This window comes from Saccopteryx bilineata, chromosome 1, assembly GCF_036850765.1.
Source record: "Saccopteryx bilineata isolate mSacBil1 chromosome 1, mSacBil1_pri_phased_curated, whole genome shotgun sequence".
In the NCBI taxonomy this organism is placed as follows: Eukaryota; Metazoa; Chordata; class Mammalia; order Chiroptera; family Emballonuridae; genus Saccopteryx; species Saccopteryx bilineata.
Window position 1 is genome coordinate 102,740,534 of NC_089490.1, and position 23,994 is coordinate 102,764,527.

A 23,994-nucleotide genomic window follows, 5' to 3' on the forward strand; every position below is an offset into this window, starting at 1 on the left:
GTAAAGTTACTTCCCTACTTTATAAATCACCATTACTGTGGAACCGGTGGGCGGTTAGAAAACTTTACTACTAACAGAGATACAAAACTGGGCGGTAGGTATAAAAAGGTTGACTACCCCTGGATTAGACAATAATGTGCTATTTATTTTCTCTCTCTCTCTCTCTCTCTCTTTTTATTAAGTGAGAGGCGAGAGGCAGGGAAATAGAGATAGACTCCTTGTATGTGCCTCGACTGGGATCCACCCTGCAAGACCCTACTGGGCAATGCTCTGCCCATCTGGGGCCGGTGCTCTGTTGCTCGGTAACTGAGCTATTTCAGTGCCTGAGGCAAGGCCTTGGAGCCAGGCCATGGAGCCATTCTTAGTGCCTGGAACCAAATTGCTTGAACTATTCCCATCCGAGCCATGGTTGTGGGAAGGAGGAGAAAGAGAAAAAGATGAAGAGGGAGTGAGGGAGGGAGAGAGAGAGAGAGAGAGAGAGAGAGGAGCAGATGGTCGCTTCTCATGTGTGCCCTGACCAGGACTTCCACACGACAGGCTGATGCTCTACCGCTCAGCCAACCAGCCAGGACCTTTCTTTTTTTAACTATTGCTTTGTCTAACCTTCCCTTAATCAATTTTGACAAACCAAGGAAAGGACCATGATTTATATAGCTTTCCATTCCTAACATCTTTTACATAAAAGGGTGTTCAGTATGTTCTTGCTGAATGAAGGGGAAAGTGGAGTGTTTTCTGTTCCTCTCCCCAGGGTTCTAACCTAAGGGATTTTTATTGCAGTATGTAATGAAACGACTCTAGATTTCAAAAAGGTCACTCCCATTTCTCTTCACTTTGGCACTTTCATACTTGGATTTATGTAGAAAGGAATACTTAATAATGAGGAAAATCTATTTAGAGACAGTAGCATAATCAGTCTGCAGTAGAGAAAAGAATGATATATGATCCGTATAATTAGCCATCATCTTTTCACACTTATTTTTTCTGGGCTGAAGTTCAGTTGCTCCTGGAAAAATCTAAGTAGAAATAACAACCCCCCCACACACACAGTGACACACACAGACACACATGTATAGGCACATGTGCGTGCACACAAGCACATACATGCACAAGACACACAGGATCTAAGAACAGACATTCATCATTATTAAGGATATTCAGTGAACATTTTTCTCAAGATTATCAAAATAACTTTTAATAGTCTCAAATCAAATTTCAGTTCATTAGAAGCTTAATTTTCCTTTTTGTTTTTGTTGCCTTATTTTCTAAAATATGAAATTCTTTTCAGATTAGTTTGTATAAACTGTTAGAGACCATTTGGGGATTATGCACCTTCAATGCATGTACAAAGCCATGGATTTATATATTTTAAACCTTAGAGTTTTTGGATAACTTTGGAAGGGAGTCAGGGCTGTGGGTGTGGGCTCAGTCTGGGATAGTGCACAGTTTGGTTGTGTTTACTACACCCAGTCCCTTCCTCCTCCTCTAAGAAATTGAAAGAAAGCCTCTCTCACAGGTTCATGTGGGAATAAAATGAGATACTGTGTTGAAGTGTTTTCAAAATTTCAAAGCACTAAAAATATTAAATGATGGTCTTATAATTATTACAATTGAAGTAACAAGAAAAATAAGCTTTTTGCCATGCTACATGAATCAAAACAGCTGTGCTTTTATGCAGAAAATGATTGAATTTTCAACCATTAGATTGAAAATTAGAATTAGATTCCATATTAGAATTTTAGTTGATTCAGTATGTTCAGATAGTGAACTTGGCTTTTCAACATACAGAAATGAGGCATTTAAAGGTGCCTTAAGTCAAATATACTAATATATAGAATAATACAATATTCTTCTTAAGGTTTTCATCCATTCATGGGATCTATAAAATGATTATTCTTCCATTGGAATTATTATTTTCTGTAAAATTAGCAATCACAGCAATTCCATGAAGAGAGTATATTCTAAGATTATACTCTGCTCTAATCAAAGTTTGGTTGATTCTGTAAATCAGTCAAACTCTGTGAATCAATCACACCTCCATATTGTTTTTTTCATTGTACATTTTTACTGTTTCTCTCCTAGATAAGAGAAAAAACAATAAATGAGTGTAGACTCTTATATGAAAGCTAGTTGAATTTAAGAAATTCCATTTTTACAATTAAAATTTTCAAGTGAAGAAGCCACAAAACCTTCCTGAACTCTGAAGTATATCTTTGATATAAGCAAAAAGACCCATTTTTAGGAAGCACAGTCTGTTCTTCTTAATAACTTGGATAATTATACTATATATTGAAACAGAAGAGGGGTTATTTTCCAAAGCACAAAAATGCTCAGCTGACAAGCTGTGAGACCATCTCAGACTGGGGCCTCACTGCACCTGCAGACATGAATGGGACAAGACAGAGAGGTTTGTGTGTGTGAATCCTGTTTCTGTATGTTCTATACAGCCATTGCTACCCCTGAGTTCATCCCCCGACTACTTAGCTCTGAGCACCCTGTTCAGGGCGAAGTGAATGTAAGAGGTTACAAAACAGAAGAACAGTTTGTGCAGAGAGACACAGCACCAATCATCATGTCTTCAGTGGCCACTGGCTTGTCCGTTGCCTGGGTGGTCGCCTCGTTCACAGTAACTTGTGTTGGCTCCAAGGGTCTCTTCACTGACCGCCACTTCCTGCTTCACAGAACTCACAGCTTTCACCTGGGCCGGACCTGACTGTTCACATGTCACTGTCTCCATGAATTACACCTGTAGTGGTCGTGTACTTCCTCTGCGCCAGGCACTGTGGGAGGCTCAGAGGAATCAACCATGAATAACAGGAACACTCCTTGTCCTTAGGGCCTTGCATTCAAGTTCCAACTTGAAGAGAAAACCTATTTGAGCCAGTTTGGTTTCGTATAAGAGGGTGCACCCCACCATGGTGGGTTTGGGCCTTTGTTCTCTTCCCTGTGGGAAATGCAGTATCACCCGAGTCCTGGGAACTTTGTAGTTGTCACCAATTTTGGTTTTTATGATATCTTGAGGAGTTCTTGTGAATTAAGTACAATATGTATAAACCCTGCAAGAAGGCCCTAAATGAAAATACAAGAAATGAATTATAATTGAACATCATCTGCAATTGGAAAAAAAAAAAAAAGTATCCTTTAGCACCAATTCATCCCCCCTGGAGCCTGAAGTCGAGCTTCTATTTCTGTCAGCTGTGTAAAAATATTGGATTATTTCTAAATACTCTTATAAGGAGAGTTCAGCCACAAAAGCCTAGCATATCTGTCAACATACAAAACTCAAAAAGTTTAAATGACACGCTGTCCAGAATGACCCTGTGTTAGAAAGAGGTTGATCAACTGCTGGCCATTTTGCTAACCTACACTGCCTTGGCTCACTGTTTTCTCCTCTTTATTCTACCTCCTTCCACAACCCAGACTTCCAAAAAATAGCTCCTCATGGAGATGTCCCTTTGGCCTGAGCGATAATCCGCCGGGTGGTGGTGAGGGTGAGAAGCCCCAGATTATTGCCCCATCTGAATTACATGTCGATAGAAAACCCCACAGGAGGCAAAGGTTCTGGGTCCTTTGAAAAAGCGCTGCCTGATACCCAGATGGGAACCTCACGTCTCTCAGGTCCCTCCGTCTCCACCACCGCCAGCTTTCTCTGGCCTGGATGATGGAGACCATGTCTCCCTCCCTCTCTGCTTTCCCTGGACTCTCCCTAATATCTGATGCTCCACGAAGCAGCCAGAGTGATCTTTGAAAACCTGAATCTGAATGACCTCTGAGTGTCCCCAGCCATCTTGCCATGGCCTGTGCAGCACGGCGCACTGGCCCCGCCCCCCTTCTCAACGTCTTCCGGTGCGGATTTCACGGTCTGGTCCGTGCGTCCCAGCCCCTCTACTCTCCGTGATGTCCCTCAGACAGAGGCCATCCCAGGCAATGTCCCAAGTCAGGGCCTTTGCACCTAGTCTTTCTTTCTAGCTGGCTCCTTCTTTTTATCTCGGCTCACAGGTCCCACCCCAGAGAGGCCTTCCAACCTCTAGGTGTGCTTCCAACCTCACAATTCTTTTTCCCATTACTTTGTTGTCTTCAGAACACTCATCACCATCTGAATTTATCCCGCTTTTTTCTTTTTTTTTGCCTATCTTTTAAAATATACTTTGCAGGGTATAAATGCCGTCATCCCTCTTCCATTCCCAGGTGGGTCTCTAGAGCCAGACACACAGGGGTGTATTTGTTGAATGATTGTACGCACGTGTAACGGCTCAACTTCTTGTTGAAGAGTGCCCCAAACTTCAACACCGTACAAGTTCATGCGTTCTAAGTTCCAGTTGAATTTAAACCATAGGAGACTTGGATATACTTTTCAATGAAGTTTCTTTTTTCTGTTTCAGTCCTCTCTAATAAATAGTGACATTATCTTTGTGAAGTTGCATGCCCCATGGGAAGTGCTTGGAAGATATGCCGAACAAATGAATGTAAGAATGCCTTTCAGGTAGGTGCAAATGTGTTTTTCCCCCTCTCCCTGCTTCTTTGCTATAAACCTAACGGGTTCCTCTCTCAGAGCAGATGACACTGAAATGCAGAGTGGGACACTGTTAGAGAAGAAATTCCTTGCAATGTTTAGGAAGGGCAATGGGTCTTCATGGCCCATAATGATTTCATGGCTTTTTGTGAAAATTTCTGGCTAATGCATACCTTAGCAGGTTAGCTATTTCAAATGTCTGTGGGAAAGAATTTTCCAAGTGGCATTTTCATTCCCCAGGTGCCATTTCCGGAAGCCCTGTGCACTGCTGCTTTGATGAGGCAGAACCCAGGCGTCAATGGGGCCGGGCGATATCCGTGGTCCCTACTGACAGATCTCTTCTGGAAAAACATTCAGATCTGCTTCCTTAGAAACAAGTTCAAGAAATTTTATGAAAATGTGCTTTATTATTTTAAATAACCAATTTTGGGACTTCTAAAAAGTCAGTTTATAAATACTGTACAAACATAAGCATTCTTATTTATCCCAAGAGGAACAGAAAATTTGTGGCTTGCTTAGTTATTTGAAAGGATTAATGTACCTTCATCTCACAACGACTATTCTTATTGTCCCTGTAGGTTAAGGAAAAGTGATTTTCATTTGCTAGGAGAAAATAAAATAAAGTAATAAATGTGAAAGTATAAACACCAAGATATGTCGGAGGTCCATATGGATCTTCTAAGGGAGGCGAAGGGTTTTAGCACCAAGGACATGTCCAAAGGGAATAAACCATTACATACTTTTGGTTTACAGTTTGTCAGTAAGTCCAAGCAAGACAACAGGAGCTAGGCAAACTGGTGGAAGTTCTGAAATATACCTCTGAACGAGCTATGGGAAGTAACAGAGACAAAGAATCGGCAACATTCATAGAGGCAGAGAGGAGCTCAGGACATGTTTAGAAAAGGGTAATTTCCATTCACAGTCCTGCAGTATATCTCCATGGTGTATATTATTTTCTGCATTTGTTGGCCTTTCCGTTCTAATTTAAGTCAAAATAGAGGCTGGGATTTCTAGCATCTATTTGCCTTGAGGCAGAATTCTCAAAAAAATTGCAATAAACATAGTTCCAATCTTTGGACTTATTTTTGTATTTAAAATGTTGCCACGGAAATCCAAGAGCCCAAATATTTTAAAAAACATATATTATCACTAAGAGAGAAAAGGATTATCAATTCAGTTTCCATTGAAAATTGTTAACACTCTAATTATAATGAATGAAAGCCAGTTATTTGTCAATGCTGTAACTATCTATCATGGATTAATACTATATCATCTATAAGGACCACTGCAAAATATGCTTAGATAGAGTTATATGTCAGACCAACATATTCTAGCCAACAAAGCCAGAAATCCACCTTTTGGTAAAAGCAAGATAGTGAAACTTAGTGAAATTGTTACCCCGTCCCAAACAGAAATCACGAAACCTTTTGCCGAGAGATGTGTCTAGAACCAAGAACCCAAACAGGTTGTGGAAACTTTAGCATTGTAGATGCGGATCAAGTTCTCTTAGTACCTGGAATGGTTTCCTGTCTGAAGGATCTGGCTACGTCATAGATAATACTTATGCGTGCTCGTTACCTAGCAGAAAAGCGCTGCCCGGAAGCAGCATTAATATTTTTCTGATGTAGCAGTAAGAGAATGCGATCCAAGCAATAAAATGGAAACCATAAATAATGAATAATAATCTTATTTTTAAGTGTAGTAATTCCTGTAAGACAATAATTTTAGGAGAAAATACCATTAATGTGTGGACACTAATGGGCATTGTTAATATTGATGTGATTTTACCTGAACATTGCTTTACTGGATTCATCCTTGATTCATTTAGAATTTATGCTATCACCTCATCCAACATGCCAGTCAAATCACTCTAGCCTAAGGAGATATATGCATTTCCAAAAGAGGAACTATCCTGCCATATCATTTCAAAAAAGATGTACACATCAATATGCCCGAACGTAAATGCCCTAAGTAATCTTGTCTGTATTGCTTACTTCCTGCAGGCTATTCTTCTGAATCTCAGGTTTAGTCACCTTGGGTTTTTTCCTACAATTTTTAAAAGCAAGTTGAAGAATAGGTTTCTTATGGGAAATTGCCAGTAAAACCTGCTTCTTAAATACCTATCTGTCCACAAGTATGGGCTTTTTCTTTAATAGACTATTTTAGAACATTTATTAGGTTTGCAGAAAAAAAAAATAGAGCAGATAGTTCAGAGTATTCCCATATATCCACCCTCTCTCACCCCACTCAGTTTCTTTATCAATATCATGCATTGGTGTGGCATATTTCTTATCATTGATGGGCTGGTATTAATACCACATTAGTAACTAAAGTCCACAGATTACTTTAGGGTTCACTCTTTCTGTTGGACAGTTCTGTGGGTTTTGATAGATGCCTACATCCTGTATATAGCATTAGGGTATCCCATAGAATAATTTCACTGCTCTAACATCCCTGGGCTGCACCCATCCCCCACCCCAACCAGCCCAACACAAAACCCAGGCAACCAATTTTCTTTGTATTGTCTCTATAGTTTTGCCTGTTAACAACATGGATATATGCTTGTATGTTCTCATGGACATGAAAAGTAAATTTGAGGAGTATAAACTTTCCATTCTTCAAAAGGGAGATAGCTCAATAACAGTTCAGAATATATGTAAATCATCTTAGGGAGGGAGAGGGGGGGGGTTATCTTTTAATAAAGCAACCAACACATGTGCTCATCACTCCATCTACACCCAGAATTTTCATGTTTAATATTTAAACAATGCAGAGACATAGACATATGATATACCTTTATCAAGTTCAATTTTGAAAATATATTTTCCCTGATTCTCTAATTGACATCTTTAATTCACCTATAACCAGGGCCACTGGTTAGGCAGTATATGTCCTAGTGTGATTATTTCTGGCTGGATGTTGGTGCTGGCCAGTTAGTTAGTATTTTTCCCATACTGGTTATAAAATATCTATATTTTTATATTATCCCTGCTCTGTCAAATGAGAGAAGGATTCTGTAAACATAAAGTGCTATATAATTATTAGTTAGCATAATGGCTAGCAGGCTGGCTGTCCGTCTCTGCCATCATGAGAAAGAGGCAGTCTCAGATGAATTCGTGCAAACACCAATCGCTCCAAATCATCACCCCTACAGGTTTTGTAGACTAGTGGCAGCCATAAAAAGTAATGGTAAAGAAGAGAGAAAGAACGATCAATGGAAAACGTTTCATAAGATTTCATGACTCAGAAACGCATGCCCTATGTTCCCACTACATTCCTCACTGTTAATCTCTTTTTAGTTTTTTCTTCTTCACCTCTTACAGGCTTCTATCTTCAATCTCCTTTCCTTCCTTGCTAGTTCAAACTGTAACTGACGATGGGTTTTCTTCTCGACTGGCTTCATTTTTGCTGTTCTTCCAGGAGAAAAATCTATTACCTGCCCCGCCGGTACAAGTTCATGAGCAGGTTAGTAGCACCTGGCATGGTGGTGGTTGGTGTTTGTCCGATCTGTTGCCTGGTGTGCTCCAACAATGACGAATACACAAAGCGCATACAGGAGGTGTCTTTGTCACATGGGAAAACGGGCTGCCGTGTACATTCCCAAAATAGCTATTTTGGCTTAGCCTGGGAAAATAAAAAGAACAAAGATGAAAATGTTTCTCTGAGAGTGTTCCCTCTGAGTGATCCACACTGGGGAGAGTGCCATTCATCCGCAGGTGTGTTGGGCTGTGGTTTTGTTTGCTCGTTGGAGCCCGTTCTGTTAGATGAATCACCAAAACGCCCCAGCTGTTTGGAGCATCTTTGACTTAAATGTTATTTTTCCCCCACCGATTTATCCCTGTGCTATATTTGTAAGTTGAAATCTTGACACGCAGACAGTCACCCTTACAAAATGCCGATGGCTGCTGCCCCCTGCCCCAATGAACGGGGCCTCCCATGTCGGTAATATTGTTAGTAAAGCATGTAGATATATTACCTCACTCAGGAGACTTTCTATTTACCACCAAAACTAATAATGATAATAAATCCACTGGACAAAGATTGCCTTTATCGTACTACGTATCTTTCCAAAGCTTGTCTCTCCTTTGTTCGTTGAGAAGTCAGAGAGGAAAGGGAAGCATTCATAATCTCTAAAAAAAACCCCACAAAACTATTTTTATTTTGTTCTTAAAATTGAATTTACATTGAATATTATTTTGTATTAGTTTCAAATGTCAGCATAGTGGTTAGATAATCATGTACTTTACAGAGTGTTTCCCCTGAATACTGCACTTTGATTCTATTTTGATTATTGGCCATCCAGTTTGAAAATGTTCATGAAAAGGTACATACACTGAACAAAGTATGGTGTAAAAATCGGCATCCAAAGAAACAGAGATGTCGTTTCCCAGGATTTCCCACGCAGCAGGTTTATTGGCAGTTCTTGCATTAGGGGAGTAGTCATGGCGTTTGAGTGCACCACGATTTAGATGAGTACTTTGTCACACAACATGTATATTCTACAAAAGCCGGATGCAGCAGTTAGGCCTGTGTCAGTGGTTCTCAGACCTCAGCCACCTCAGAATCACCCACCAACCTCGGCCTCGTTCCCAGACTTTATGGCTCAGTGGCTCCACTGTGAGGCTGGAGAATTCTCATTTTTAGCAGGTGCCCAAGTGAGGTCAATACTGCTGGCTCTGGAATCTTGCTTTGCAAACCACTGGCCCATGTTCACCTTCCCATTAAATTAAGGATTTGCCTGACTGTGGATGGAGCGAATTTAAAACCAGGTTAAATAAAACCTGAAGGAAACACAATAAAGAGTAGATTCTTCCAATTTTCATGGCCCCGTGGAAATACATAGGCTATGCATATTATTTTCAATCTGGTAAATGCAATGTATTCCAGATGCTTAAAGGAATGGGGAGTGGGAAGAGTACTTACTTGTACCCAAATTAGCCAAGCAACTTTCATTAAATATTAAACATAAAGCCTATGTTTAAATCAACACTGGGTGAAAAGGAACAATTTAAGAAGTAGGAAGAGAACTAAGGAAACGCAGTTCAAAAGCACCAGGAATGAGTCCCTGTAGGAAGGGCTGTTCTCCAACTACTGATGCAGGATAAGAGCTGAGAATCCATTTTTGGTTACCGCGGCAACCACATGCTAGCCCTCTGCATTGACTGTTCGTTTTCAAATTTTAGCATGAATCAGAATATTCTGCAGGGTTTTTTTGTGCTCAGATCTCTGGGCCCATTCCCAGGGTTTCTGAGGTGAGCCTCAATAATGTGCATTTCCATCAAGTATGTAAATTTTCCAATGCAGTTTGTCAGAGGATTCTGGGTATATGTTAGCTCTTCCCTTCACCCCAGAACAGGCTGATTTAGATGACGAAGAGCGTCTGTCTCTTGGTAGCCAGGTCTGCATGACACACTGAAGGGCAAGTGTGCAATTTGTTGCTCGGGTCGCACACCAGGAGTACAGCATTGATTTCCAATAGTCTCTCCTTCTCGTGGCATACCAAACACAGAGATTTAATCTAGCTTTCATTTCATCCATGTAAATGATATTTTATTTCATTAATTCATGGAATTAATGAACACCTATCCCCTTTAAGGATAAGAGAAATTACATTATTATAAAGTTTCTGAGCAGGTAGAGAAATAAAGTATCTTTTCACAAGTATCTTTAGATTAAAACGTCACCTGACTCCCCTAAAGGATACTCATGTAGAAGTTCAGACATATATTTTTGGACTAAATGCTCTTTTCATCCATGTCTTTTAAATGCTGCTTTGACTTTTCCTTGGGCAGGCTTAACAGGCATTTTAAGTTACCTAGCCAATAAAGAAAGGGGACTTACCATCTTTTTTTCTGCTTTGGTTTTGTTTTTTGGGGTTTGTTTTTTGTTTTTTGCCTTCATCAAATAGTACAAATGTAGTCTATGAAAGATATGATTACCAAGTAACAAGTCTATAAAAGACGTGATTACAAACTAACAAATCTGATTCCTGTGGGTGGCTTGTAGCTGAAGTCTCATTACCACTCATTTCTTTTCCTCCCACTCCTGCAAACATCCTGCCTGAGGTTATCCTGTGCAGCTGCTGGCGGAATGGCTGCTGGACCCTACTGCATTACATGTCCAGCACAGGTGGAGTCCTGTCAGATGGGCAGGCAGGCAAAATAACAAAGGGCTTGTATATTTCCATCTACATATATGAATTTTTTAAAACAAGGATGGACTCTCCTATAAGGTATTTAGGTTGTGCCACAATTACTAGCTTTGTGACCCAAAAAGAATTATATTAGCTTCCAAAGATCCCTAACTGCTATGCTAGGAGAGGCTGTAAGGCCAAGGGGCTTGGCGCTAAGAAGAGGAAAAAGAAACCCAAGCCTGCTGATGTCAAACTCTTATCAGTCTGGGAGGGCTTCGGTAACCTTAATGTAGGGCTGTGTATGGAGTCTTCATTAAAGAAGAAAAAAAGAACTCATCTGTGTGTTCCCTCTAGGCATATCATCCCTGAAAACATAATCTATTTGAAACGTGATGCTATTGCTATAATAATTCTGGCCTGGGGAAAAGTGGGTGTCCCTGAAGTGGCCTGTTTCATTTAATTCAGCCTAATTAAGTTGTCATTAGTACAAACTCTCTCCTGTGTGGTTAGTGGCTTAAGAGAAAGGACTTTGCCTTCTGCTGCTTCAGGGTACATCCGCAGCGTCCAGGTCGGGGTTCTGCACACCCTAGGTAGTTTATAGAGGCCCCCTGACAGGTTAACGGGGTAGGAGAATTCCTTCGCATGTAAGCTTTTCTTTAATCATCACCAGTCCTAAGGTTAGTAGGATTGTCTCCCCTTGACAGCAGAGGGAACCGAGGGCCAGAGGTTTTAGTGGAAGCTTCCCATGACAGGCTTCCAAGGCACACCTTGGGCAGGCGCCACAAAGTAGGGGACCAGCCGGTGCCCATTTGCTTGGCCTGGGCTACCAGCTCTGACAGCTACCCTAACCTCACCTGCTATGGTTCCAATTTTAGTATATGTGCTGCCGAAGCACATATACTGACACACTGAAGGGCAGTGTGTCATACCTCACCTGCTATGAACTAGCCTTTGGAGGGATCGCTGAACTTAACACAACTTTCTATAAAAGTTCTCACCTTATATAGTTCACATATTAACTTGACAAGTTAAGGCCAGAAATGCCCAAGTAGATGGTCCATCTTCTCTTTGTTGATTTGCCTGTGTAGTCTGTAAGAGGGCTTTTGCTTAGTAAGTGGCGGAAATGGAAAAAAGGGACAATGTATCCAACCACATCCATGCTGAGTCAATAAGCCAGTGTTTTCTTTTCCCTATCAGTAGAGACTTTGTAGGGTAGCCTCACTCCTATAGTGAAGAAAGAAATTGGGATGCTGCCTGGTTGCTTGGTTTCCCGATTTTTACTTATCTAAGTGAATTTGGGGATTGCCTGTTCAAGAAAGTTTATTAAGTGCAGGATGGGAGCACAGAACCTCAACACACAAGTGAGGACCCTAGCTCTAGAATTCCCATTGAGAACTCTCTACATGAAAGTTCATTGTCATCATTTTCTTCATCCGACATCCCAATACTTAATTGAGCATTTTGTATACCCCAGGCATTGGGCAAACACTTGATATTCATTATCTTGTGTCGTTCTCACCACTGCCTGATACAATGCGTATGTCAGCTCAGAGAAGTGAGTTACAAGCCCAGCGTGGCACTCAGCTCTAGTCAGCTCTCCAACTGGGATGTGAACCTGCTTCTGGCTGATGCCAAAGTCTTTCATTCTCATTGAGAGGTTATGCATTATGAAAGAAAAGCTCTTTATTAACTCACTTGTTTAGAATGATATAGCCAAGTTATTATTGCCCATGTCACAACCACATGTAGTATTTAACTGACGGATGAACGTTTAGAGATAAAGATGATTGGGCTCAGTGAGGATGACAGGCTTGTCCCAGAACACAGTGACACACAATGGCAGAATCAATTGCCTAACTCGAGTTTCACACTTTCCAGGCCAGGGGCTTTTGCACTTTGTGTTTCTTTTTTGCATGGTAGAAGGAGACCCTCAGTGATATCTGAGTGGCACAGTTTGGGGACAGGAGTGGGTTTGCAGAAGAATAGCCACTTGTTCTCCAGCCACAGAGAGACAGACCTTTGTTCCCAAAGCCACCTAACTGGCAGGTGGGGACAGCATGTGGAATGGGAACCTAGCAAGCTATGACCAGGTCTCAAATGGAAGGTCACAGCAAGCCTGTTGTGAGAGGTCTGTTAGTTTCCTATTGCTGTAGTAACACATTCCTACAAACCGAGCGGTATAAAACACACATTTATTATCTCACAATTCTGCAAGTCAGCATTCCAGGGGAGAGGAGCTTACCTGGTTTCTCTGCTCAGGGTCTCCCAAGGCTGAAAGGGCGAATGCATTTCCAGACTGACTCAGGAGGCTGCCACAGTTCAGTCCCATGCAGTTATAGGACTCTGTTTCTTTCTGGCTTGTGGACAAAGGTCATTCTCAGCTTCTAGCTGCCTGCCTTCCTGGCCCTCTTCATCTTCTAAGCCAGCAACGGCTGGTTGAGTTCTTCTCACACTGTGAATCTCTCTGACCTCCACCTCTGCCTCATCTCATCTGTCTCCACCCGGAGGAAGTTCTTTGCTTTTAAAGGGCTCCGGTGATTAAATGGGGTTCACCAGAGTAACCCAGATGCACTCCCTATTTTTAGGTCTATGACCTTACTGCCTTCTGCAAAGTCCCCTTTGCCACGTCACAGAACATTCACAGGTTCCGAGGGTTAGGGTACAGACATCTTTGAAAGGGTCCATTCTGCCAACCAGAAAGGAATACAAACTGCTGAATGTGTTCGATTATTTGTTTCTGTTGTTGTGAAGAGCGCACAGCTTGGACCAGCATGTGTGAGGGAACCTGGACAGTCCAGGCGCGGTCCTCGCGCGCCTGCGAAGGCTGCCCCAGCGAAGGCCAGTCCACACCCCCAGCCCCCACCAGTGTCTCAGGGGCTTTAGTCTTAAGATATCTTGTGAATATCTTTCTTCCAGTTTAAAACGCCCAGTTCCTCTGTTCTCCGTCACTTCTACATTAGCCTCCACAGTCCTCGAGAAATATTTAAAAACACGAGCTATGTCCCTGGCAGCTTCCCCAAAGCATGTCTTGCACTCTATCTCTTATAAACATCCTGTCAGCCCTGGAAGGTCATGATGATGACAATGATGATCCCATTCAAAACCCTTGACATACAAGGCTCAGTAAGGTGAGTGATTTGTGGAAGGCCACACCAAGGTATGCAGCAGAGCAGGATGTAGACATCCCCATGACAAATCCCAGCTTCTTTCCACCACGCCAAGCAGCTCCCTTCCCTTCCTGTTCACTTCGTTTCACTCTGCCTCTTTTTTCAATTAATTAATCATTCTCATCACCCTCTTTTACTCTCTCTTCACCATCCCCACATTTCATTTCAGTTGTGGGGCACCAGACTGGTTGCTGGAAGGTGCCATTTCATTCCCATGGAGCATTTGTGCCCGATTTTTCACAGCTTTATTTGTTTTTATCCACTCTGAGTACCGTACCCAGCTGGGTTGAATTCACAGTCATCGCATGCAGGGCTCAGAGTCTGTGAATTTCGCACAGTGTAATCCGATTAGGGCTGCAGACCGGAGATGTGTGGGCGGGTGAAAACTCTATTATGGAAAACCTCTGAGCCGATGTTCTTTCTTTTAAAAAAAAAAATTTTTTTTATTGAGGTAAATTTTGGGTATAGCATATTTTTCAGGTGTACAACAGTATAATTTGACATTTGTATACATTACAAAGTGATTGGCACTGGAAGTCTTGTTACCGTCCATCACCGTACAATGTCCTCTTTCTTGAATGCATTTTGAGGCAATCAGACAAAATAAAGCCGAGGGCCATGGGGAAAGTCACCAGCTTAACCTCGGAAGTCTAATTTATGATTCCATTTAAGGACTAAATCACTGAGCTTGGACAAGTGGTAGACACTGGTGAAGGACGATTAACTCTGAGTTGAAGAGAAAAAAAGAGAACAACGTGAGAGCCAAGCTAGTTGCTCTAATTCTTATTTTTTGAAAAAAGTAAAGAAAAAGAAGATAGTAATATAGCCAGTACTTACTGTACACCCCTCCCCACCATAGCTCTTTTCTGTAATGTGTAAAATGGGTATGATACCTGTTCAGTCTACCTCAGATGTGCTCTTCGATATGAGCTCTTGGGGGAGAAAAAATGATTCCACAGTGTAGACACCTGAGGCAGCACAACCAGTTTAAAATCTACTGTAATCCCTATGAGTGGTGGAGAATCTGGTTGCTTGGAAGCCAGATGTTTTCGTCAGCCGAAGTCAGAGGGGATGGGAGGTGGCCAGGGGAAAACTGGCTCGAAAACCACCTTTAGGACACTCTTGTTCTCCTTGTCTTGACATTGTGTGTGCTGAGGTCAGAATGATGACACATGTCTGTCAAGTTGCCCCAGTGGCACAACAACCACGGGTCAATTGTAAAGAGAGGGTCTGCTGAGAGGGTGTGGGGAAGGTGTGAGAGGCGGGAAGCAGGGCATGACATTGTGCTCTCTGCACAGCCCTGCCCCTGGGGCATGCTGTCAGCGTACCTGCCCCAAATTAACGGTAACTAGAGCTCTTCTACAACCAAGGGAAGATAAAGAAGCTTCCCAAGCACAAAATGAGTTTCTAGAACCTGCAGAATATAAGAAGTGAAGGTCTCTGCTGCTTTGCTTAAGGTGCTGTAGCCTGCCTTGCCAGAGCCTTCTCGTCTTGTCCTGACTCCCTGTTCATTTACTGGCATCAGTCACGGCAGCTGTCTCGTAGACAGGAGCATTGAGGTGCCTTGGTGAACTTGAAAGAGCACGGGGGGGGGGGGGGGCACGGCCCCCTTCTTCCCACCTGCACAGTGGCAGAGCGGGGTCCTGAGTGCCGTGAGAGTGCCCGGAGGGGGTGGTGTCATGGCTGTGGCTCTGTGCAGACTTTCTCCCTGTGTTCCGATGTAACACTGACATTCTGTACCCTTTGGTCTTGCTGTTCATATTCCACAGGATCGATAAACAAATAAGCAGGTTTCGGAGATGGTTACCAAAGAAGCCAATGAGGCTGGACAAGGAGACACTGCCAGACCTGGAGGAGAATGACTGCTACACTGCCCCTTTCAGCCAGCAAAGGATCCATCAGTGAGTGTTTCCTATGCAAGCCCCTGTCCTACTCAGGACGGGGCACTGTGGGGGCCACAGCTCTAACAAACGATCCCTACATCTCAGCGGCTTAACACCGTAGAACACATGTTCATCTGTGTGTTGGGCGAACAACCCTCTGCACAGTGATGCAGAGACCCAGGCTTCTCTGCCTTATGAATCTGCCGACCCCCAGTGCTCAGAGCCCCCTGCGGGCTCATCTGCACCCAGCCAGTGGTCAGGGGTGCTGGTCTAGACCTTTCGCTATTGAAAAAGGGGTTGTTGGTTGGTTGGTTTTACATCTTAGTTCACGTCTCAGTTCCCCTTTCTTTAGCAACTAAGTTGCCCCAGGAAAATCCATGTTACCTAACAGCTGGCTTCCTGGCTCATCTGTCAGAGTCTCTGAACAATAAATTGTCATTTTTGACAGATAGATGTAGGGGGAGTAGAAGTTGGCTAAGTTATTGAGCCTTTGAGGGCTTGCAGAAGTAACCGAGCATTGACTCTGAAACTTCTGAGATGATAAGAAATCACGGCCAGACTGCAGGGTTGGTGGTAGGAGAGTGTAATGCTGGCGGCTGAGGCCAGGCAGGTCCACATTGGATTCAGGCAGACGATAGAGAAACTGCGGAGCCAGAAAGCGTCGAGCCATGACCATTTAATAAAGTCTCACGATGGCGGATGAGTACTCACTCAGGCAGGGGAAAACCTCTTCTCCGACACACAGACAGCAAGGCTGGCCCCTCACAGTGTGGGGCAGCCAATCCCCCATCCACACTCAACTGAGCACAGGCCGTACACACGTTGCGCAGCCACACACTCACGTGCCAATCAGGCAAAGGGCCCGTAGCCAGCAAACCAGCAGCCAGCCTAACACAGCTGCCCCACAGAGAGAACGCATGCCCAAGACGGTGAGCAAGTAGGCAAAGATAGCCTCTGAAAGGGGGTGGGGGTAGGTCAGGCCAGCCCAGCCTCCCTCTCAGCCGGACTTCAGGGACTCTTGGCTCTCCCACTCCAGCCGTGGGGACAGCCTCAGTAAACATGACTTACCTGAGGGGAGGGGAGGGGTGACAGGTTAAAATAAAATAGATTGACGACTTTGAGAAAAAAGTAAATCAAATGACAGTTGTTAAGTTGCAGGGAGCACCAGGTGGGGGGATGTTTTGGCAAGAGAAAATCAATTAAAACGTTGTGGACTTCTAGAGAGCAAAGGAGAGGAGAACAACCAAAAATAGATGTTGTGCATCAAAATATATAATGCATAATGGGAGGGAAGCAACTCAGTAAGTCTCTGAAACAACCAAAACCTAGGTCTCCACTGGTCAGACTGATGCCTGCCCAGTCACATTATATGAACACTTAAGACATGAAACTCAAAGCCTGGCCTCAAATCCCAGTTAAATCTTCCATGGGAAATAAGAACTGAGAGAATTCCAGTTACTTCACAGATCAAGACCTATGGGTGTTTTCTTAAGAGAAAAAGACAGATGAAGGCTGACATGTTCCTTCTCTTACTCTCAACCATCATCATGCCTGTTTTTCATCTTGAAGTTTTTCACAAAAGCAATTATTTGGTTTTCAATTCTTTTGGAGAGGGTAATGCCGCCAGCATTACACTCTCCTACCACCAACCCTGCAGTCTGGCTGTGATTTCTTATCATCTCAGAAGTTTTCCTCGGGAGGAAGTAGGGGGACTTCCTCCCCCTACTGGACTGAGCCACTGAGGACAGGCACTGTGTCCGGCGTCGGGTGGCGCCTGGAGAATGATTCTGAGTTCTAACCGAGTGTGGCAGTAGAATTTGGAGTAGAATTTGATTCACATTCAGATTTTTCCTTTGCTTCTCCTCTGCTTGAGAGAGTACTTAGCACAGGGCAGGAGGGAGAGAGGGATGGATGGATGGATGGATGGATGGATGGATGGATGGATGGATAAATGGATAAATGTATAGATGCATGGATAGATGGATGCATGAATAGGTAGATGGACAGATAGATGCATGAATAGGTGGATGGATAGATAGGCAGGTGGATAGGTGAGTGGAGAGCTCAGTGAATTATATGGTGTGTACTCCAGGATATGTTTTACTTCAAAGACATATAGGTAAATGGAAGAGGAATGTTGTCCTCTACTCATCATCATGCCAATTCTGTTTTTCTGATGCTCTTGCCTTAGAACCAAGTTTCTCAGCAGGGTTCTCAAAGTCGGAAGCTCCTGGGCACCCATCAGGATCTCTGGGTGTTAGAACCAGGAATCATATCTTTCTAAGTATTTTATAATGAACGATAAATGAAAATAATAACCTTGGGGATAGGGGTATCCAGCCATCTCTCTCACATATGTGAGAAGCCTTTTTTGACATGTTTGGATATTTATTCACTGAATAATTTATTCACTCAAAGTCACTAGTTTGGTGTCTATTCCTTAACAGGCACTATCTGTGTACAGAGCATAGAAAGATAAATAGTACACAGTTTTGACCCTAGCATGCTAAAGACAGAAGACCATTTTAAATTATTGTGAACAGCATAATGGTGTACCTTAAAAGTCAGAGTGCTCCATTCTTCAGGCTTGTTGGGAGGTTGGTAAGAGATGAGGGTTGGTCACAAGAAGAAATGGGTCTTAAAAAATAACATATGTGAAAAAAAAAAAGAAAAATAACGCATGTGTAGGTTGGTAAGTGGGGGAGAAACATGTCTCAACAAGAGAGAATCACGTATGTATCAAAGAACAAAGGCGTGAAACAGAATGGAGAGTTTGAAGAACCGCAAGTGGTTTTCTGTAAATGGGAACAGGGTGTGAGAACAAGAGAGTGATCAGTGGAAGGAGAGCTTTCCAGGCAGGAATTCAAATCCAGACAGGGAGACTTAAGATCCTGTGCTCCTAAGCATTATGCTTTACCACAGGATTTTTAACCTTGGGACTGTTGACATTTTGGGCTGAATAACTGTGATGGGAGCTGTCCCATGCATGTAGGATGGTTAGTAGCACACCAACCTCTATCCATTAGATCTAGTAGCAGTTCCCTCCCCACTTAGTTGTAAAAATCAAAAATCTCCAGACATTGCCCAGTGTTTCCTGATGGTAGTGGTGGGGTGGGCACAAATTACACCCTTGTTCCCCTCAGTAACCACGGCTCTACTCTTCTGTCATGTGATGCCCTTCAGGCAGGACCACTCACTGTCTTGAAATAAATTAGACTCCAGTCAAATCTGATGACTATGACAGACAAGTCTATTTAGAAATTAATTTATTCCTCTTCACCTCCTTGCCTATCATTGTTGGCCTGTCTCCTTCCTGCCCTTCATTCTTAAAATGGCATTAGCAGTAACATACTGCAGACAATTACTTCCTAAGGTTAATACTTGTAATAAAGGCTTTCTGCTGGTCGGCAGAGAAAAGGAAATGTGGGAGTCGTGTTGCTTTTTATAATAGAAGCACAGAGTATTCTCTCAAGAAATGAGGAATTCTGAACTGCTTTTCAGAAGACTGTCAGATGCAGATGGAAAAATATTCATTTGTTTTTTTGTTTCTATCATTAGCATTATTTTATTTTCATAAAAATCCATAAAAGATGAGAGAGATAAAATTAAATACTGACCACTTCCTACTAATAGATGAATCTAAAATTTGTGTTTGTTGTGGGCTCATAGGTTTCCATTTGCTCACGTGTTCCTGCCTGTCGTTGTTCTGGGTGCTTAGGAATCAACTGTGAACGAAAAGGCAAAGATCCCTGCCCTCAGGGAGCTTATGTCTTGCTGAGGGTGACTGACAGTGCATTATAAATCAGTGGTTCTAAGTCAGGGTGATTTGGCACTGTCTAGAAATGTTTCTGGTTGTTGCAGCTTGGGCTGAAGAGTGTTACTGGTGTCTAGAGGGTGGACAACAAGGATGCTACTAACCAGCCTCTAATACACAGGCATCCCGCTTCCCAACAAAGAATGATCCAGCTCTGAATGTCAATAGTACCAAGGCAAACATATTTTTAAAAAGCAGTTGTAAAGCATGTTAGGTGATGGATGCTATGGAAAAAGAGAAGAGAGGAGTAGGGGGAGGAGAATGGAGAATGATGGGGGGGGGGATTGCATTTTTTTTAAATAATGTTTATATCCTTCAAGTTAGGCCTCAGATAGAAGCTGTGATTAGAGAAAGACATGAAGGAGTTAAGAGAGGGAGGAAGAGAGTTCCAGGTAGGGGAGCAGCCAGAGCAGGGCCCTACTCTGCAGCACCTTGGTGGGTGACTTGTGACTGGAGCAGAAAAGACAGGGACACTAGGTGGGCAGCGGTGATGAGCTAGGGAGGTAGGGGAGGTCGATCACATACAGTCTTATGGGCCACTGTAAGGACTGTGGCTTCTACAGAAGAGTGATATGGGTCTAATTGAACTTATTTTTTCACATTTTTTAAATTAAATTTATTGAGGTGACATTGGTTAATAAGATTATATGGGTTTCAAGTGCAATTCTGTGATATGTCATCTGTATACTGCATTGTGTGCCCACCACCCTAAGTCAAATCTCCTTCCGTCACCATGTGTTTGACCCCCTTTACTGTCCCCCTACCCCTCTCCATCTGGTAACCACCATACTGTTTTCATTTGTTTGTTTTTCTTGTTTGTTCATTTGTTCCTTTCGTGGATGGATCTTGAGAACACCATGCTACACAAAATAAAGTCAGAAAAAATTGGGAACCTTATGATTTTACTCATATGCGGGACATATATAACACTAACTGAACTTTGGAAAAAATACTGTTCTGATTGCTCTTCCAAGAACAGACTGCACAGAGCAAGGGTAAGAGCAAGGACCAGTGAGGAGGTGATGGCTGTCATCCACGTGGGAGATGCTCGACTTATATGTACCGTTTGGTTTCTAGCTTTTCAAAGTCTATAATGAAGAAATATACCAATATAACTCGACCTAACTCACATATAACTCTTTGTGAAGCTTAGTTTTAGACAAACATTTGAATCTGGGCCCTGTGCAAACATGAAATGGGCATTATAAAAAGACTCCTTAAAATGAAACTTGTTCACATGACTTCCTCCCCCTACTGGACTGAGCCACTGAGGACAGGCACTGTGTCCGGCGTCGGGTGGCGCCTGGAGAATGATTCTGAGTTCTAACCGAGTGTGGCAGAGTTGGGTTGTGGTCACTGCTGGAGTACAGAGCCTGGGCTCTCATGTCAGGTTCTCTTATCTCCAAAATAAAGGACATTCAGATGAAAACTTGAAAAATGGAATAAGTCAGTCAGTCAATCGTGGTCTCTGTTGTTTAACTTGAATTGATCTCTTAACTTGGTGATTTATTTTTATCTCAGTTCTGCTGATAGACCATCTTTTTTTTTTTTTTTAGTTTTCTTTTGGTTTGTTTTTTTTTTTGTTTTTGCTAATTAATTTTTTCCTTTATTGTTAATTTTAATGGGGTGACATTGATTAATTGGGTTACATAGATTCAGAGAAAACATCTCCAGGTTATTTTGACATTTGATTATGTTGTATACCCATCACCCAAAGTCAAATTGTCTTCCGTCACCTTCTATCTGGTTTTCTTTGTGCCCCTCCTCTCTCCCCTCTCCCTCCCTCTCCTTCCCTCCCCTATAACCACCACACTCTTGTCCATGTCTCTGAAAGACCATCTTTCTTATGCCAAGTTTCATGGCTGTTTAATTCTGTTATCAGGAGTAATGCTTGACCTCAAGATATTTAACTCATGTGTCACACATTTTAATTCATGTGTCATGTGCATATATAAAACGGGCAGTGTAAAAAGACCACTTGACCTGAAATTTGCTTATATTCCCTTTTTTCACCTTCTAGGATGTGAGCTAAGGAATAATTGTTAAACGTCTAGGGACTAACAAAACAACACAGTTCATTGTGCCCAAGAAAACACTCACCATGAAAATCTTGGAGCTGAGCCCATGAGGGCTGATAAGGATGGGAGAAATTTGTTGAAGGGCCAGTGAATAGGAGATTCTCTATAATCTTCCTTTGATTGCCTTCTTATCATTTGACCTTCTTCTCAGCTGAATAAGTCAGCAGACCATGGCAGTGAGGTATGGAAATAGTGAGTGGTCTTCAAGTAGTGGGAGCAACAGTTGCAGTGATCAAAGTGATAGTGACCACCATTTATCAATAACTCCTGTGTTCAGGGTTACACTACAGATGCATTACAACTCTGAAAATATGGGTAGTAAGATGAAGGTGAGGGAGACTGAATGGCTTGGTCAAGGTCACTCCAATCAATGGCAGCTTAGTGAACAGGAGAGAAGAGTGCCTTCTCCAAGTGCTGCCTCCTCATGTATGTGACACACGAGTAGAACTACAATATAGTTTTTCAGCCGTTACGCTAGTGTGAGCCTGTGGGTGTAAAGATACCTTGTTGCCTTCGAAGATTATTGTCAAAGTATTTCAAGGGGGTTATAGACAAAGAAAATAAAATGCTAAAATAGAAAATAACTATTCTGCCTGGCCTGTGGTGGCACAGTGGATGATGCCTTGACCTGAAATGTTGAGGTTGCTGGTTTCAAACCCCAGGCTTGCCTGATCAAGGCACATATGAGAAGCAACTACTACAAGTTGATGCTTCCCGCTCCTCCTCCTGTCTTTCTCTTTGTATTCTCTTTCTCAAATCAATAAATACAATCTTTTTTAAAAAAGGAAAAAAAGAATGTTTAAAAAAGAAAAGAAATATTCTGAACAAAGGAGAATATCACCTGGAGTAGGCATTCAAGTTCAGGAGAAGATGGCCCCAGGTTGGTGGGCCTCAGTGGTCTATGACTCTGACGGCTGGTAATTGAGCCAACAAATTGGGCTGTAAGCCTAGCGGGCAGAGCAGAGGGAAAAACACAGCAAGCCACATGCTTCTGATTGTCAGAGAGGGAGAAAGTCATTCCCTAGTGAAGCAGCGCTTTCCTACCTGTCTCCTTGCATTTGCGAGAAATAGAATTCATTGCATGGGGAAGGGGCTCTGAAGGAAGTGGTGGACAGTATCCTCAGCAACCTCGTTAGAGCAAATGCCTGGTCAGGCTTTTGGGGGAGCTGTTTCCAGTAGGTCCCTCAGCATGGTTCTGGAGAATTAATTAATTGCTTATGGGCATAAAATTCTGCAGGAGTTTAGGCATATCTTCAGCAAAATACTGCAGTATACCCTAAACTAATCTAATTGTAAATCTTTGTTGCTTGAAATTCATCCTACAAAAATTATAGTTGAGAACTGATTAAAAAGCAAATAGCTTTACATCCCATTTGGATACACATTTGTGCTTAAGAACCAATAAGGCAAACCTGTGGGTATACATTTTATTACAATATGCAGTGCTGTTTGGTCATTTTATATGGTATCAACGGGACTGAACCTGCAGGCTGCTTACCATCCGTATTGTCTGGGCACCTAAAGATCTGACTCTACAGCAAGCTCTGCTGCACCAGCCAGCTACAGGACCCGAGGTTGTCAGCATCAGGGTCATTTTATTAAAGCGTTGTAATTTCAGAAGGCCCCTCTCAAAACCCAAACAATTTCAGAGGAGATAACATAATACAATAGTAGGGAGTTTATAAGGAATAATGATAACTAGTATTTATATGGTACTTACTAGTTTCCACATCGTATTTCACAGTTATAAACTCATTTAGCCCTGTGACTAAGGCATAGTTCTTATCCTTAATTCTGTAGAGGAGGAAACTGAGGCATGGAGAGGTTAAGCAATTGCCCAGTGTCACACAGTTGGTTGGTAGCCAGTCAGACTTGGATTCTAAGACCAGGCATTCTTGCTCCAGTCTTATTCTCTCTTAAGATCATGTATTCTATGACTGGTATAACAAATTACCATAAATTTTGTGGCAAAAAACAATACAAATGTAGCCTGACCAGACAGTGGTGCAGTGGATAGAGCATTGGCCTGGGATACTGAGGACCCAGGTTCGAAACCCCGAGGTCACCAACTTAAGCACGGGCTTATACTGCTTGAGCATGGCTCACCAGCTTGAGCGCAGGGTTGCTGGCTTGAGCATGGGATAATAGACATGACCCCATGATCGCTGGCTTGAAGCCCAAATCTTGAGTCCAAGGTCACTGGCTTGAACAAAGGATCACTGACTCTGCTGGAGCCCCCTGGTCAAGGCACATATGAGAAAATAATCAATGAACAATGAGTAATTGATGCTTCTCATCTCTCTTCCTTCCAGCCTATCTGCCCCCCTCCTCTTGCTCACATGCAGGCACTAAAAAAAAAATAAAAACAAACAAATAATACAAATGTATTATGTTCCATTGGTTAGAAAT

The 23,994-nt window shown here is 42.5% G+C and overlaps 1 protein-coding gene across 4 annotated transcripts in view; it reads left to right on the forward strand.

The window, feature by feature from the left end:
• ANO4 (anoctamin 4) overlaps positions 1-23,994 on the forward strand; it is a 428,231-nt gene that overhangs the window by 288,686 nt on the left and 115,551 nt on the right. For 3 of the 4 annotated variants that reach the window (XM_066262603.1, XM_066262613.1, XM_066262620.1), the window contains 3 exons: positions 4,380-4,480; positions 7,931-7,975; positions 15,580-15,711. In XM_066262603.1, coding sequence (XP_066118700.1) covers positions 4,380-4,480; positions 7,931-7,975; positions 15,580-15,711 — 278 coding nt within the window. Of the gene's footprint in view, positions 1-4,379; positions 4,481-7,868; positions 7,976-15,579; positions 15,712-23,994 lie in introns of those variants that run through there. The other variant, XM_066262630.1, reaches the window with a different exon arrangement.